The sequence below is a fragment of the Poromitra crassiceps genome (genome assembly GCF_964638095.1).
Source record: "Poromitra crassiceps genome assembly, chromosome: 22".
Classification (NCBI taxonomy): domain Eukaryota; kingdom Metazoa; phylum Chordata; class Actinopteri; order Beryciformes; family Melamphaidae; genus Poromitra; species Poromitra crassiceps.
Window position 1 is genome coordinate 15,118,840 of NC_139647.1, and position 17,285 is coordinate 15,136,124.

At 43.4% G+C, this 17,285-nt stretch overlaps 1 protein-coding gene across 1 annotated transcript in view; it reads left to right on the forward strand.

Moving 5' to 3' along the window:
- Positions 1 to 1,430: 1,430 nt before the first annotated feature.
- The window catches only part of LOC310796369 (AT-rich interactive domain-containing protein 5B-like), a gene marked incomplete at its 5' end in the record, with an annotated part of 92,610 nt that continues 76,755 nt past the window's right edge, over positions 1,431 to 17,285 (forward strand). The window contains 2 exon segments of the mRNA XM_083658559.1: positions 1,431 to 1,769; positions 15,717 to 15,951. Coding sequence (XP_083514685.1) covers positions 1,431 to 1,769; positions 15,717 to 15,951 — 574 coding nt within the window.

Below are 17,285 nucleotides of genomic sequence, written 5' to 3' on the forward strand. Positions count from 1 at the left end.
TGATTTGTAGCGGATAAAAGCAGGGCAAAGGGTGGAGGGAGAACAGCGCAGCCCTGTGGACCGCTGCAGTACTTCCCCCATACATGAATAACTCTAATAAAGGATACATGTTACAGGCTTACATAGCCAGATGAGACTGAACAAAAACAACAACCGCCTACTTCTGCAAAGATTGTCTAAGTCTGTGTTAACGATTATAAATGCAAAATATGATTCATAATTTTACACTTTGTATATAGGCTATTTTTAATCCAATCTGTGTTAATTTAATTAATCTTCATCTAAAATCAGAACGATAACCTGAAGAGGATGTGATCGTGCAAATCTCCGTCTTTTATCGTGGCTAAATATTTATCTCGCAGCCTCGACAAGGTCAGCGTGGCTTTTTAACATGATTTATCTCGGGATAATGGACCGCCTCATCATGTGACGCCCGCTTTCTTAACTCGTCCAAAATGTGTCTTTGGCTTTGCCTCAAAAATATAAAGAGCATTATTTTCAGTAAAGCTATTATAGCCGATCCGTGCCCGAGACACGGCGTTGTAAGTTGTGCTCTAAAGCAACGCCGGGTACCTCACGGGTCCCACATAGCCTTTTGAGGAATCATTTGATAGCCCTATTAACTTTCATGTAACATTGTTTCTTGAAGGCATCCACAGCAAAGCGCCCCAGTGTCATTACTGTGAGAAATGTGCTTTCATACTGAACGTCTTTTACGCAAGTCCTGGAAGAGACATCTTTTTAGAAAGCCAAAAAACACAAGTTCCACGGAATATAAAGATATTATAGGTACTGGATTTTTGCGACACGGATAAGGACTGTTTTATTTACAAATACTTACATCGATGATCGGTCATTCTTGATATGATGATAGCTATATCTTAATATTTTGTGTGAATTTAAGTGTTGGCATTTAAAGGACGGGCACAAAAAATAATTAGCACACATCCACATGGTTAAATTAACACATCAACTTAAATATGCTTTTCTCGCAGTCCATTTCACCGGCGCAATATTTTTTTGCGAGTCTTTGTCGGTTACAAGACAATGTTTTTAACTCCACAGAAGATATGTGCCTTGCAGGACCTGCAGCAATCCATTCAAGCCAGCAAGTTTGGAGAGCGTGTTGAGTTTAATCAATTCATAACGTCGAGATGGAGCCGAACTCACTGAAGGTAATGTTTGTTATCAATCGGCGATTTATTAATTTTTCACATTACGCTAATCGCTACGCATCGTACATGGAAGGTTTTCAACCTAATCGACAAAACTTTGACATATATTTCATTGTATGAGCAACGTCTATGTCATATTTTGAACATCTAAAAATAGTTGTGTGGAGAAAACTGAGATTTCCCAGCGCGAGCGTTAGCCAATGTTGCAAACGCTGCGTAAATTAAGCTAGGCTAACATGTATGTTTTTCATGTTTATGTCCACTTATATAGCTGCGATTTGTTTACCAAATGGCTTTAAACCATTCATAATTTCTCTATCTGTGTTTTTTCCTCAACAGTGGGTGGGCTCGTCTTGCGGTTTACATGGACCATATATATTCTACAAAGCCTTTAGATTTCACCGGGACTGCAAAGCGAGGATTCTGTCTCTCGGAGACTTTTTCTTCGTCAGATGTAAACCGGAGGATCCTATTTGCATAGCGGAGCTTCAGCTGCTCTGGGAAGAAAGGACGAGCAAGCAACTTTTATCAAGCTCCAAACTTTATTTCCTACCCGAGGATACTCCCCAGGGACGCACAGTCAGTCATGGAGAGGTAGGAAGAGAATCATGATTGAATAATTAACATGACATTGTTTTCTCACGCTGGTGGATTTCCTTCGTGTTCTCTCATGTCCATACGCATTTGATCGAATAGCATCTTTATTGCATTAGTGTTGGCAATCCCTGTTTAGACCCCCCCCCCTCCCCTCCCCTGTCAATGTGTGACACAGGCATTCATAACGCATGCATTGATGTACTGACAGTGATGTATTTGAGCAGTAAAAGGGATGTTGACCTACAGCGGTGTTTGTTCTCTAGTTTTTTACTTTAGCCTATTTGCTCATTGTGGTGTCGACAACTGCTGAATGTGCACTTGTCCAGCTGCGCTCAATAAGGCTGCCGATGCGCTGTATGGGGTTAATTGTATTATAGAGGGGAAAATCCGCAAGAATCCAGCGCCTATAGGCACTGCACTGTCATGTCATTGCTTCATATAATGCGTGTCAAATACTGACATACGGGCGGAAATTGCGAAACGGTAATGAATGCTGCCTGAAATCAAACTGCCTCGGATTGGACACTACGATAGTTATTGGATATTTTAGTAATGCCTGCAGAGCACAGCAAAGCAAAGCCAGTGCTGACACGTCTTAACCAGCCTACTCTCTCTCTCTCTCTCTCCGTCATTTGCATAATTTTCCATGTGGAAATTTTCATCCTCGATGATAATGTGATATTGTCAGCTCACATTTGCTGCACCACTTAAAAAACGCCTCTCGGTTACATTACGCCGTTGTTGGCATAAGCAATAGTTATGATTGACTGTAGCCATATGTGGCGCTTGTGATCCGGTTACGTCGCTCCACTGAATGGCATTACTTTGATTAGTTGGTGGGAATAGTTCCCCCCCCCACACACACACACTGGCCCATAAAACAATGATGTGTTCTCATGCCGTCATTATTGATATTCCTCGTCGACAACTTTAATTGCCGCCCTCTTCTTTTGATCACTTGTGGTTGAGAGGGAAATGATTCTCTGCTGCTGTTATATTGTTTATAGGGCAGGACAAAGCCGGGTTTGTACTTGACTCTTCCGCTGATGGTTTACTTACATTCTTTCCTCTTGAGTAATAGAGTGGCTATCGCATTTCCTTTTCATGAGAAAGGTGCCTATTTATGGCCTGCTGCTGCTTAGACAAGCGATCATCTATGATGGCTGCAGGATTCCTCTATGAACGGTATCATCTCCTGAAGCCCTCTCTCGCTTTAGCCTTTAACACGCCGCAATTATTTACTCATTACTTTGGAGTGCACGCATCGTCGATTCAGAGGGCATGCTTGCGCAACATGTCAGCTCCGCCCCTTTCCCCACAAATGACTTATTTGCATTGCAAAGTGCTTACATTCCAGTCCATTGGCTATCTGGAAAAGATTATATTAACTATCAAAAGGGGTCACAGAGCCAATGCAAATCACATTTCAACGAATTTTGGAAATAAGTAGAGCACAGAGGATGATATACGACAACAGTCTTCTGCTGTACAGTAGTGTGTTTGTTTGACAACAGTGTTTAAAATCTTATGGGAAACAGAGGCAATTTCACTGCGTGAATTATGCATCAAATTGCGTTACAGGATACAGATCCTTGTACATGCAAGTAGTGTTGTTGTCAAGTACAACTGCTTTGAAGTCACACTGTGATTATAGCACAGCAAAGACTATCAAACCATCTCGTCTGAAGATGATCTGTTTAAGTGCAACGTAGATGCCTGCAGGCTGACCTCAATTAAAGGCCTTGTCAAACCTCATGCTCTCAGCAAATCGGCCTACTTATATTACACAGTGGAAATTACCCCGACTAGTCCAAGTGAGTTTATGACCTTCACTGCTGCTCGTTCACATTCTCGCTGACTTTGCCCCATAACAGTAATCTGCACTGCATGAGTCAGCTGGGAGCGCTAACATGCTACCTGTAATCCAACAACAACCTGCCTCACAAAGCACTGATATATAGGACTTATTATATATGCAAAGCACTGATATATAGGACTTATTATATATGCAAAGCACTGATATATAGGACTTATTATATATGCAAAGCACTGATATATAGGACTTATTATATATGCAAAGCACTGATATACTGTATAGGACTTATTATATATGCAAAGCACTGATATATAGGACTTATTGTATATGCAAAGCACTGATATACTGTAGGACTTATTATATATGCAAAGCACTGATATATAGGACTTATTATATATGCAAAGCACTGATATATAGGACTTACTATATATGCAAAGCACTGATATATAGGACTTATTGTATACGCAAAGCACTGATATATAGGACTTATTGTATATGCAAAGCACTGATATACTGTATAGGACTTATTATATATGCAAAGCACTGATATACTGTATAGGACTTATTATATACGCAAAGCACTGATATTCTGTATAGGATTTATTATATACGTCACTGTTGAAAGCAGGTTGTGGAACATTGTATGTGTGAAAAGATGATTGTTAGTACTTTAATTTGCTGCAACGATTAAGATTAAGAAAACAATTCAGTTACATAGGGAAGTGAAGATCATGGGCTTCTGGACTCTGGGTATTATCATAGCATATCCTCTGGTATTATATTATTATTAGATCACGAGTCACGAGTTATACAGGTTTACACATCTGTAATTGATTGACTCCAAATCAGCGCGTTAGATTAGCCTGGTGATTATGCAAATATGGATTTGATGACTTCTGGCGATCAGGAAGTGTGCTGTTTTTACAGGCTGTACAGTGCAGCAGCTAAAAGAGCAGAGCATCATTAGGAGAGGACATTTTTCACCAGCTCAGTGTTATTCAGGTTCCTGTCATTTCCTGGATCACCTCCTCACACTCGCTTTCACATATTTTCACACACCAGATGACTGCAACTGTGTCTGACATTTGACATATAAACAGCTCCTTGCTATTTGACTTTCTCCCCCCATGAGATTAGAGGCTACATGTGGGTATGGTGGCTACGGCTCATATCTCGTATCTCAAGATAGCAATTATCTTAAGAGCGAAGCCAATATCCTCAAAATACCAGAGGCATAATCACTCTTTCCAGACGCACACACATCAAAACAACCTTTATTGACCCGGCTCACTAGAATTGGATTACTGATTCACTTGTGTTCTCAGCCCTGTGGTATGATGTCATTTCCTGGTGATTTCTCAGGTATTTGTTTGCTGTGTTTGGCTGTGCTCGCCTCTGTGTGAGGCAGGCAGTGACAAGAGCAACCAAGCCGTGACCTACTGTGCTTGTTTTTCCTCTGTCACGGGGTCAGAGGTCAATGCCTTTTAAATGCAGCCAGCTTTGGACACAAATAGAAATTCAGTGAATAAAACAAATTCTCAGTTGTTTCATTGTTGATGGATGGTAGGGTCGCACCGATGTGAGAATTTTGGCGATATTAACATTGCTGTTATGGCCGATAACCGATATTTACCGATGTCGATATGTGATGTTCATCAAATTTTGTGCAAACTGAAAAACACATGTAAACACTGTGAATTTGAAAAATAGTCTTTATTTACTTCCAAAACATTTGGAAAAGCCCATAAATCATAGATTTACAGCATTGTTTCAAACTTTCCTCTCAATAGGAACATTCTGGCCGATACGATAGCCGATATTAACATCGCTGTTATTTTGCTCATCGGGGGCCGATACCGAACATAAAAAATGTCTAATATCGGCCGATACAGATATGATTGCCTATATTATATCGTGCGAGCGCCGATGAAAGAAAATATACAAATCAATGTATTCAGAGTTAATTATGAAGTCCATATGTGTGTGGGTGAAGCTGTATTTCCCATTGTATCTCCATCTGACGAGCAGTGTGTTTACCCCCACCACCAGCTCTTTAAACAGCCTTTGTGTTGGGCTGCTCACCCATTATAACAGAGCCTCTATTGGGGCCTCCAGTCTATTTGTCTGCCTGCTAACTGCCACCAGCTAAACAGTCACATGTGTTGAACAAGTCCTTATTGAGTGACACACGGTGTCACCTCACCCCAGATGGCCTGGCCTATAATAAACTCACTATAATGCTTTCTGTTGTTTGACACAACAGACACTTATTATTATACAATGTGCTTCACACAGTTCAGTGCCTATATGCTTATCTCATATATATATATATATATATACTGTATATCCCACTTTTACTGCAAATACAGCACGGCGCTCTTAATGGGAAATCACAACCACACCGAATATTTCTGGATCATGTTATATTAACGTGCTATTATCATCACCTCTGATTTCATCTGACCTCTCCTCTCCTCCATTCTGTCCCGCTAGCTGACAAGGCTTTGGCACAACACACACATGCACACACACAGACACACACACACGCACACGCACACACACACACACACACACACATACACACACACACACACATGCGCACACGCACACACACACACACTGACAGGCTGGGGACTGCAGCAGTAGGCTAGTATTGATTGCTGTGGAAAAGCGTTTGGCGTGCGTCCAGGGCCATCTCTCCAGTAGATGGCGGCGGTCCAGGGCCGTCTCTCTCCGCTACATGGCGGCGCTCCATGCATGTGCTCCAGTGCTTTGGAGAGCCAGCTTGTAGGGAAATTAGATTGTATTCATTTGCTGCTTCTTTGATTCTTCCTAAGGGAAAAATCCTGAATGGGTAATTCAGGCATCTGGAGCTGCTAGTGGAGTTTAAGTCTAAGTGGCGCAGATATGCGACCCGGCGTTTTGATGGAGAAGGTCGCTCTGCTGAACGACTTCGATGTAAATGTGATACGGCACTTTTTCTTTTTATACAGTGGTGGTTTTTACTAGACATCCCATAATACTGCTGCCTTGTCTTGGCCAGTGTGTGCGTTATAGCAAATCTCCCCATTCATACAACAATGGCAGGAATTTGAGAGGTGCTGGTGGTGTGTGGTGTGTGTGTGTGCGCGTGTGTGTGCGGTGGTGTGTGTGCGTGTGTGTGCGTGTGTGCGTGTGTGTGGTGTGTGCGTGTGCATGTGTGTGGTGTGTGTGTGTGTGTGCGCGCACACATGTGTGCCTCCTCCCCGCCGCAGAACAAGTCATTAACTGTGAACACTGCCCTCCAGTGAATTCCTCACCATCGCTGAAATAGCATGTCAATTATTACCAGCTTTTTAGGATAGTGTAATTTAAAACCTTTTAAATGCAATACCCTGGACTTCAAAGGCTATAAAAAATAAAAGCCAGTAACCTTTTTCCCCATTGGTTTTTTTAGGAGTTGTCATTCCGATCCTTCGCAAATCGTTTGATTCCCTTTTTCGACCGAAACCGTTTTGTGACTTTGCAGACGTTAAAGTAATGAGAGGTTACAAGCAGCGGCTGGTTTGTCAACACATGAGAGACTCTCTTTAGATTGCGTTTTTCCACGTTGTCATTGACAAACCACTTGAACAGGCAAACAGTTGCCTTGACGCATGACTCCAGTGCCCCCGGCTACCAGCCCGTCGTTATTATAACCTTAGAGGCACAGATGAGTGGCTCCTGCCGAACGCGCCGGGCCCATATTTTCCCTCCTTTGTTGTGGTTTTCTTCTTCGACGGCAGTACATGAAAATGATTATGCGCTATAAGTCTTTCTTGCACATTTGCTGAAATTCATTTGGTACAAAACAGCGATTTCAAAGGAGCTGACGCGGGCTTTTATTCGGCGCGTGTCGTCTTCCATGATGGATGCCTCGCCCCGCTCTGAGAAAGGCTCTGAGAAACGCCTGTTATCAAGACATTTTTCTCTGTCATTATATCTGTGAGCCGATGCTTATGTTCATATATCACCCGCTGCTCATGTTCAACTAATCTCTTAATATAATCAGTGAATAAAAGATGAGTTCAGCGCCCCCTGCAGATATTCCAGCGACTTTCTGCATATGAATAAACCCGCCTATATCAAGTGTCGGAACATTATGTACAATCATCTTCACCTTTTAAATGTGGCACCTTGAACTCTATCTGGTCTTGAGGCGGTCTTGAAACAACAACAACAACAACAGCAACAACATATTATAATTCAGTTGTCCCTGGCTTCCTCCTTCCTCCCCAGAGCCGCTCTCTCAATGCCCAGATAAGTTTGTTTTGGGACACCGAAGCCAAGGTCAGTCATGGGGAGGGAACGATAGATAATGAACTCATATTGTGTTTCATTCTCTCTCTCTCTCCCTCTTTCTCTCTCTCTCCCTCTTTCTCTCTCTCTCTCTCTCCCTCTCTCTCTCTCTCTCTCTCTCCCTCTCTCTCTCTCTCTCTCTCTCTCTCTCTCTCTCTCTCTCTCCCTCTCTCTCTGTCTCTTCATTGTCCATGTCACCATGTCCATTACTCAATTACTAATCTCCTTTGGCCCCAGGAATTCCAGTGCTGACCTCTGAGGCAGCAGCAGGCGGAAACCTTTCCAGCATGACAGTGTGTGTGTGTGTGTGTGTGTGTGTGTGTGTGTGTGTGTGTGTGCGTGCGTGTGCACATGTGTGTGTGTGTGTGCATGCGTGTGTGTGTGGGTGTCCCATCGTATAGATAGAAAGACACCCCCGACCACCGGGGGGTGCTCCCCCTTGACTCCCAAGCTGAAACTCCCTGTCGGAGCGATGCGACGCTTTTCGCTGAAGAACGATGACATTCAGGAATGTCTGCCTCCGTGTTCGTCGGCTCCGCTGCGCTCCGCAGCGCCCCCTGCTGGACTCTCACACAGGGAATTTGTTCGGAGCGCGATGGACTATTCCAGGGCGCATTGTTTCTAATGGGATCACCGAATGTAGAAGTGGCAATAGAGAGAGCGCCCAGAGGAAACAGTTATCTACAGTTCACAGCCCAAGTCTGTTTCTTCCAATTTCACTCCATTATGCGCAGTCATAACAATAAATGGACTCAGTAATGTTTCCTGGAGTTATTACGCACGCTGCGATAAAAGCATGAATTATTGAGAGAGGGAATGAAATTTGAATGTAATATGGACGCATTAATTGTGTTACCTCGCATTTTAATTCAACTGCCGGTCGAATATGATGTGCCATAAAATGACACATGGGGGGTGAAACGAGGGTAATGTGGAGGTAATGTGTTAGGAAACACAGTCATCATCACACAGCATGGTGGGAGCGTTCTGCTGAGATGACAGAGCAGATGATCTGTGATGTTGTTGCTGATATGGAGTGTCACCTCTTGGCTCTGGGCTGGCAGTCCTCTCTGACCTATATCACCAAGTGTGGCCTGCTGGCTGCGTCTGCCTGTTTGCTACACTATTAGAGTGACAGCGCGGTGTGGCGTTTACACAGGACCGCACGCTTTCCAAAGCTGATCGTCTTACTACTGGATCCGATTGGAAGACCCCCCCCCCCCTCCTCCCCCCTCCCCCCCCGCTGTGTCATGTTAGCGGATAATGATAGCGTAGCATTGCTTCATCCGACTGCAGTTCTTCCTCTTTTGTGCTCGTGTTTGGTACAAAGCATTATTTGTGTTTTTTTATGTAACTGTGCCGGTGCAGTCAAGCCTCAGAGTAGGTACTGGGCCATATGGACAAAAACAAATTATACCATATTTTTGACCTCGATATCGATATTCTCACAATATTTTAGAGATGACTATTGGTGCTTTCACAAAATATTGACACAGAGATTTTGATAAATAATCACCAGTAATGTGGATATAATGACTAAGTGGGTAAAGGCAAATAATAGAACAGCTAGAACAGTCTGGTGATGACATCACTTTACTGTCATGTAGAATTTGCCATTTCACAATATTATGATATCCAAAATCTAAGATGATAGCTTATCTAGTCTCATATCACATTATCGATATAATATCAATATAACTGCCCGGCCTTACTGGTCAAAGGCGATGACTCTTTTCTCGGCAGCCTTCTGTAGGGGTTTCACAAAGGCTTACATGGACACACTGTACATCTCTTAAACCTCTTTGGTGAAAGATTGCTCAATCGTGAATGGTGGTGACTTGTGCAACCTGCAGACCACAAAGCCCTCTTCTTAACCGCCCGTCTGTACCGACTTGACATTGTGGCAGTTGGCTGCTAAACTCCAAAACACTTGATGGCAAACCTAATGGATGTAGGCGGCTTTGAGATGGCTGGCTCTGTTCATAGACTGATTATTTTCTGGACTGTGTTGACAGCTGCTGGATTGCTCTCACCTGTTGTGTGTGTTGCTCTCAAAGCCCGACATGTCCCCAAACAGCATCTGTTGACGCTCACATTCAAGTGATTGATTCAGAGGAAATAGTTGCATAGCAGTTCCACAAATATGCTCTTGAAGCTTTTTACAATTGTTGGGAAATGTCCCAGAGTGCTTCACTGCTGCTTCCTATTCCTATTCAATAATAGGACAAATCAGCGTGACGTCACTTTGCCACCCAGAAATGCGGAACCCCCGTGGCAGTTAACTAGTATGAGTTGTGCCAAACAAACGTCAATATCTCAAAAACTATACATCACATCGCTTATGTTTTGACATTCTGAGTGAGAGCAGAATTAGCTCAAGAGTGTGATGTATAATATATGCACGTCGTGTTAAAGTTGTGGGAACTGTCGCAGTTTTTATATTGTAAACACGGTCAACGGGCTAGAGTCAGACGCTCAAGCTCAGGCTCCATAGGGTTCCATTGCAGTTTCCACCCAGTGACGCGGTTTGTTTACCAAAATGTTGCTTGGCGGATCCCTCGTATATCGGAACATTCCACGTATCTTCGGGAAGATTGGACTAAACTGGAATACTGCCTGGCAAAAATGTAGATTTTGTTGATCTATGCCAGTGGATTGCGTCACAGTACAGTACAGTACTGTACAGTACATTACAGTACTGTACAGTAGGGGTGGGAATCACCAGATGCCCACGATATTGCGATATGCTAGTATTGCGATATATTGAATATTGCGATATTTGGATATATTGTCACTCCTAACTCCTTTTCCTACCTTTTCCTTGACCTCACCAGAAGTAAAACATGCAGTGTTTTTTTGTTTTGTTTTGTTTTTGCCCCACACGTAGGCTATACATTATTAAGCTTCTCTGGACTCAATATGCCACTGCACCATCGGGCGCTTCGGGCAGATGCCCGGTGGCCTGGCATGGCATGGCCTGCAAAAAAAAAATATATATATATATATATATATATATATATATATATATATATATATATATATATATATTAGGGCTGTCAAACGATTAATTTTCTTAATCGCGATTAATCGTGCGATTAACTATAGTTAATCGCGATTCGAAACCCAAAATGACACAGCCGAAGAAGGCTGTATCTGAGCTAAAAGCTTTGGCACTTCCATGTGAATAATGGCTCGGTATTGGAAACTGTGTAGGCTATTGATAACGTGTATATCGCGTGAAGCCATTGGAGCCGACCTCCCAGTGGTTAGAGGACCCGCGGATCCGAGACTCTGAAGGAAGAATGAGTGATGAGTCTCTCGCGCTAGCTAGCTGGCTGCTAGCTGGCCGCTAGCTACTAGGTGATCGCTCGCCTCAAACTCGATGTACTTCGGTGATATTTTAATTCCGTTTTACACAAGGTGCAAACTACGGCTCTTGACTTATCCACTGTGCCATTTGGGGAGTTTTTTTTAAGTAAAACGAGCCATTTAAAAGCGTATTGCTGTCGTTCTCTACCATGCCTGCCTGCACAAGCAGGAGACAGGAAACCGAACAGCTTGACTACAAGTACGGGTGCACGAAGGGACAAAATAGCGGCATGCGATTAACGCGATTTAAAAAAAAACGCGTTATGATCGGCCTGCGTTAATGCGCGATTAACGCGTTAATGCTGACAGCCCTAATATATATATATATATATATATATATATATATATATCTCGATACTTGGCGTCCAAATATCGATACAATATCGTCAGGCAAAATATCGCGATACTATGGTGTATTGATTTCCCCCCCACCACTGTACAGTAGCTAATATTATGTATAATGTAGCTAATTCAGATACAATGTGTCTTTCTGGCTGCAGGGTGAAATAGCTATTTACTGTTGCTCTACATTATTCAAACGTCCTGCGTTTGTGAAGGGAGAGAGAGCAGTCAGTTTTTCATTGCATTGGGAGTCAGTTACAACAAGCAACCTTCACCTTGACAGCTGAAGACAGCTCATTATAAGAAAAGAGAACGGCATGTTTGATGTTTGTGCTTAGTGAGGGAGGCACAGCTATATCAAGCTACCCCTCGCAGGCCTTTCCTTTACAAGGAAATCGTGTCTCCAACTGCTGGGATTTGATAGGCCTGTAGGTGCAGATGATGAGAGAACTGCATTTGGCTAAATGGAGAGACAGTCCTCTCAGAAAGAATCATACAATTTGCTGTTTGTTTGAGAACATAAACAATATATTGTGTACGTTTGTATGTTCTATGTATGTATGTATGTATGTATGTATGTATGTATGTATGTATGTATGTGTATGTATGTATGTATGTTAGGGGTGGGACAAAATATCGGAAAATCGATATAGCGTGATACTTCCTCCTGCGATACATTATCGATACGACTTCATCATATTGAGGCCATTTACACCCGGCGTTAACATGCGTTTTCTGTCATCAGATTGTGTTTTATCGCTTGAAAGTACAGGTGTAAACACGCCCAAAAACGCATTGCAGAAGGATTGCAATCTGATCGGCCAAACCACCTCCGGAGGTGGTCAGGGATGCATTGTGTACACATTGAACACAAGTGTAAATGCAAAGTGTCCTCTCAATCTGGATACAGCAACTGTATGCGGATTGAGAGGACACCCATTTCTGCAATCTGATTGCAATCTGATTGCAATCAGATTGCAGAAAATGCATGTTAACGCCAGGTGTAAATGGCCTAATGTGATGCCATATCGTGACATTTATCGTGAAATGTGTATTTTTTGCACTCTTTCATTTCCCTGTAAACTTAATTGACACAGATTGAAAAGATTTCTGTGGCATTTTGTATGCTTCCTTTAAACATGTGAACTTGACACGGGGCGTGGTGGCAAAGTGTCACCCAGTGTGTGATAAAGAGGCTCTAGTATCGCCATATTTTGTGTGGCTAAATATTGTATCGCACGAATGCCAAGTATCGTAATATTTTATTATATGAATTGTCAAGTGCATGCAACATTTATGACAGGTTTTTATGACAGTGTTGGTCAGTCTGTCTGCTTAACAATCCCATTTTACTGCAATAAATATGATTGAAGTGAGATGAACAGACTGGAAAATTTATCTCATTAGATAAAACATATATTGACAAAGTGTTTTCCTTTGGGAACATCATTTGCAATTGAAAAAAAAAGTAATAAATCCCAATACAGTATATCACAATATCGCAATGCTCATTATATCGCAATACTAGCATATCCCAATATTGCATGACAATATCGTATCGCATCTGGTGATTCCCACACCTAGTCTGCACTTTGTTGTACATTGTCTCATGTCTGTGAATAAATACATCATTCCTGCTTTATGGGCTATTTTTTCCTCTTCAGTTACACAGATATTGTTATATTATGATATTATGCATCGTAGAGGAAATTTCTTGCAATGTATCGATTATCGCAGAATCGCTATATCGTGATACCATCGTTATCGAGGGCCAAGTCTCATTATAGTATCATATCCTGAGTTACTCTGTGACCCCCCTAATGTATGTATGTATGTATGTATGTATGTAATGTATGTATGTATGTATGTACCGTAAATTTCGGACTATAAGCCGCGGCTTTTTCCCCGTTTTTTGGCCCTGCGGCTTATATAACGGTGCGGCTTATCTATGGATTTTTTCAAAAATAAAAAAAAATAAATCTTTCTTTTTTAGCACTCTTTCTAACTATAAATCCACTTCTGTTTTAATTTCCTCTCTTGCCCTCTTTTCACCACACCGCGGACACTGTGTGCACTGTAAAAAAAACACAGGTGGTGTTGTGTTATGTTGTTTTGTTGAAATGTTAATAAATGGGAGCTTCCTCAAACAGCCATCTCTTTCCCGACAATCCCCTCTGTGCATGAACCCTTACATATGGTAATTAAACATTAAAACACAATTAAAAAAAAAAAAAAAAAAAAAAAAAAAAACATTAAAACACCTGCGGCTTATAGTCCGGTGCAGCTTATATATGTAACAAACAGGCAATTTTGCTGCTGCGGCTTATACTCCGGTGCGGCTTATAGTGCGGAAATTACGGTATGTATGTATGTACTGTATGTATGTATGTATGTATGTATGTATGTATAACTATAAGAAAAAGATGATATATGGGGAGAATGAGAGTGAGATTGTAATGCATGATGTGACCTATAGGCTGTTTGCGGTGCGAGGCAGAGGCAGAGGCAGAGGCAGAGATAGGTTACAGGCACACAGATGGCTGCTAAACGCTAGAGAAGCAGCAACGTAAACAGCAGCGAGGCCCTCTGAGTGTCCACATCTCTCCTCACACACACATCTGTCCTCCAGATTTGGCCCCGGTTCTGTAACAGCCATCCCGCTCGCAGCTCGCAGCTCGCAGCTCGCAGCACACCTCTCCACTCCGCTGCTAACAAGCACTTCAGCCATTAGGCCTCAAATGGAAACACATTGAAACATCGCAGCTCGTTCTCCTGCGTCGGCAGGCTTGTAGCTCTTCAGATGTGAGCGCTATTTCCGTGTCATGCTTGAAAGGCCTGAATCAACCTCGGAAAGGAAAATTGAATCCGGAGAGACGAGAGAGCCAGTTGAACGGAATGTACATACGCAGCTACATTCAACCGTGAACTTTTGACATGGTCGTTTTCCTGTAGTGTGTCACATTGGGTTTATTGTAATTCTATCATGCATTTCTCTCCAGTCAAATTATTCGTCATTATAGTGTCAGAGAGAGACCACTGGCTGGGAGCCTTCTCTCTCTTGTCCGTTCATTAACTGCTCACCATAACTAACGGCATTTGATGTTGTAGTTCCCTCGACGCTCTCTCTCTGTGAGAACAGAATCAAGGTGAAAATGGTCGTCGCTGAGCCTGACGTCCGAGATGAAAGCCAACATCCATGGTGAATATGAGATGATTGCCTTAGTGGGACGTTAGAGTAGCTGTTTTGACCGCCGCTCAAACACCGACATCCTCACACAGGATTTAACTGCTGGCATCAATTCAGCGCAGTAGTCGTCCAGATCATCCATATGCATGACCCTGTTTCACGTACGGCATGCTGTGCTGCTGTGTGACGCACACACACCAATTTAGAGGAATATAAATAAGGACATTGTGATGTTGCTCATGGTTCCCGTTTCTTCCTCTGACCCCAACCTTGATCCTGTTGGTTACTCATATACTGTATGTGCAGATATACTGTGTTTGTCACATTTCTATTTGGTAACACGTTATATTAAGGTACACATCACCATTTGCTCATTAGCATGCATATTAGCAACATATTGCTAGCTAATGGTGAATATGTACACCTTCATATAAAGTGTTACCTTGTGTTTGTCTGTGTCCAAAAAGCCGTCTTTTCAAAACTGAGCCACTGAGAAACTGCTGCACAAAGAATCAATCCATGGCCTCGACGTAGCCGTGCTCAGACGCTGGTGTATCGTATTTACCTGTGGTTGTAACAGTGACTCTGGGCTCTGCTGTGGTTGTAACGGTGACTCTGGGCTCTGCTGTGGTTGTAACAGTGTGACTCTGGGCTCTGCTGTGGTTGTAACAGTGACTCTGGGCTCTGCTGTGGTTGTAACAGTGACTCTGGGCTCTGCTGTGGTTGTAACAGTGACTCTGGGCTCTGCTGTGGTTGTAACAGTGTGACTCTGGGCTCTGCTGTGGTTGTAACAGTGACTCTGGGCTCTGCTGTGGTTGTAACAGTGACTCTGGGCTCTGCTGTGGTTGTAACAGTGACTCTGGGCTCTGCTGTGGTTGTAACAGTGTGACTCTGGGCTCTGCCTTCCTTGCAGCACGAGGTCATTGCGGTGTCGGAGAAGGTGATCGTGCGGCTGGAGGACCTGGTCAAGTGGTCGGTACCGGACCTGTCGGGATGGGCCCACGGGCTGAGGGCCGAGCCCCTCAAAGGCTCCGTGCTGCGCGAGCTGGGGACCAACGGGAGGCGGGAGGCCCTCCACCGCTACCGAGAGAGCACCCTGACCAGCGGACTCAACTTCAGGGACATCCAGAGAGAGAGGGCACACCTGGGTGAGCACCCCCCCCCCCCACTCTGTTTTGATGCTATTTCTGCTTTACTTTGTAGTAGCTATTTCTGCTTTACTTTGTAGTAGCTATTTCTGCTTTACTTTGTAGTAGCTATTTCTGCTTTACTTTGTAGTATACGAGGGATCAGCCGAGCAGCAATTTTGGTAAACAAACCGCGTCACTGGGTGGCAACGGCAACGGAACCCTATGGAGCCCAAGTGGCGCGAGGCTTGTGTGTCTGATCTAGCCGGCTAACTCTGTTTACATTTTAAAAACTGCGACAGTTCACACAACTTTAACACGACGTGCGCATATATTATACATCAAACTCTTGAGCTACTTCTGCTCTCACTCAGAATGTCAAAATATAAGCGATGTGATGTATAGTTTTTGAGATATTGACGTTTGTGTGGCACGACTCCTACTATTAACTGCCACGGGGTTCCGCATTTCTGGGTGGCGAGTGACGTCACGCTGATTCGTTCTATAAAAATCCCACGAGGACAAGTAGAAGAATGTCTGCTGGTTTGATGATGTATTCATGTACAGTAGTTTCTCTAGCAGGTTTATTGTCCTCTGGTTGGTTTAACAAGCGTCGTCTTGACTGGACTCATTCATCAGTTTTGTTGCTTGGGTTTCTTCTCATTATAACGAGCTGAGGGGGAGTAACACTAATAGCAGCAGGCTCGAGGTAATGGCAGCTTATTTGCCAGACACATTACCACAACACAGTGTTACAGCTCTGTGTTGTTACTGTGTGACAGTGTTACAGCTCTGTGTTGTCACTGTGTAACGGCCGCGTCTCGCAGCACCTCCGACACCTTCCAAATCCTTCTGTGCAGATCATCACTGCCGCTGTATCTCCACCAAGTGTCAGCTGAGATGTTTGGTTCCTGCGCTGGGCCTGGGTTTCACTACTGCATTAGGCAGGAATCAGGCCCGACGTAAAGGATGACTCATGGGAAACTCGCCTATTTGAGCCCGAGAATCAGAACAGAACATTATGTTCCCTTTGAAGCGTTTCACACTGATTTGCCTGCCTTTCACACGGCTGTGATGTCATCACGCACAACGCAGATTAATATGATGCTACAACGTCGATTAGCGTGAAGCGGCTCGTCCTTCGCTGCCTCCCTTGAAAAGCTCCTCCACAAATCATCAGTATTCATCGTTAGAAGTCTAAAGCAGTATGTGAAGCCAAAATGCAATGTCTTAAAAAACACACCGCCTGTCCTCTGTAGAATGGCTGAGTTTATTGATGACTGTGCTATTGTTCGCCGCTCGCTCGCGTCTTCCAGGAAGCCCAGTTGTCGGGTGTTTGCGTCGCTGGCTGGATG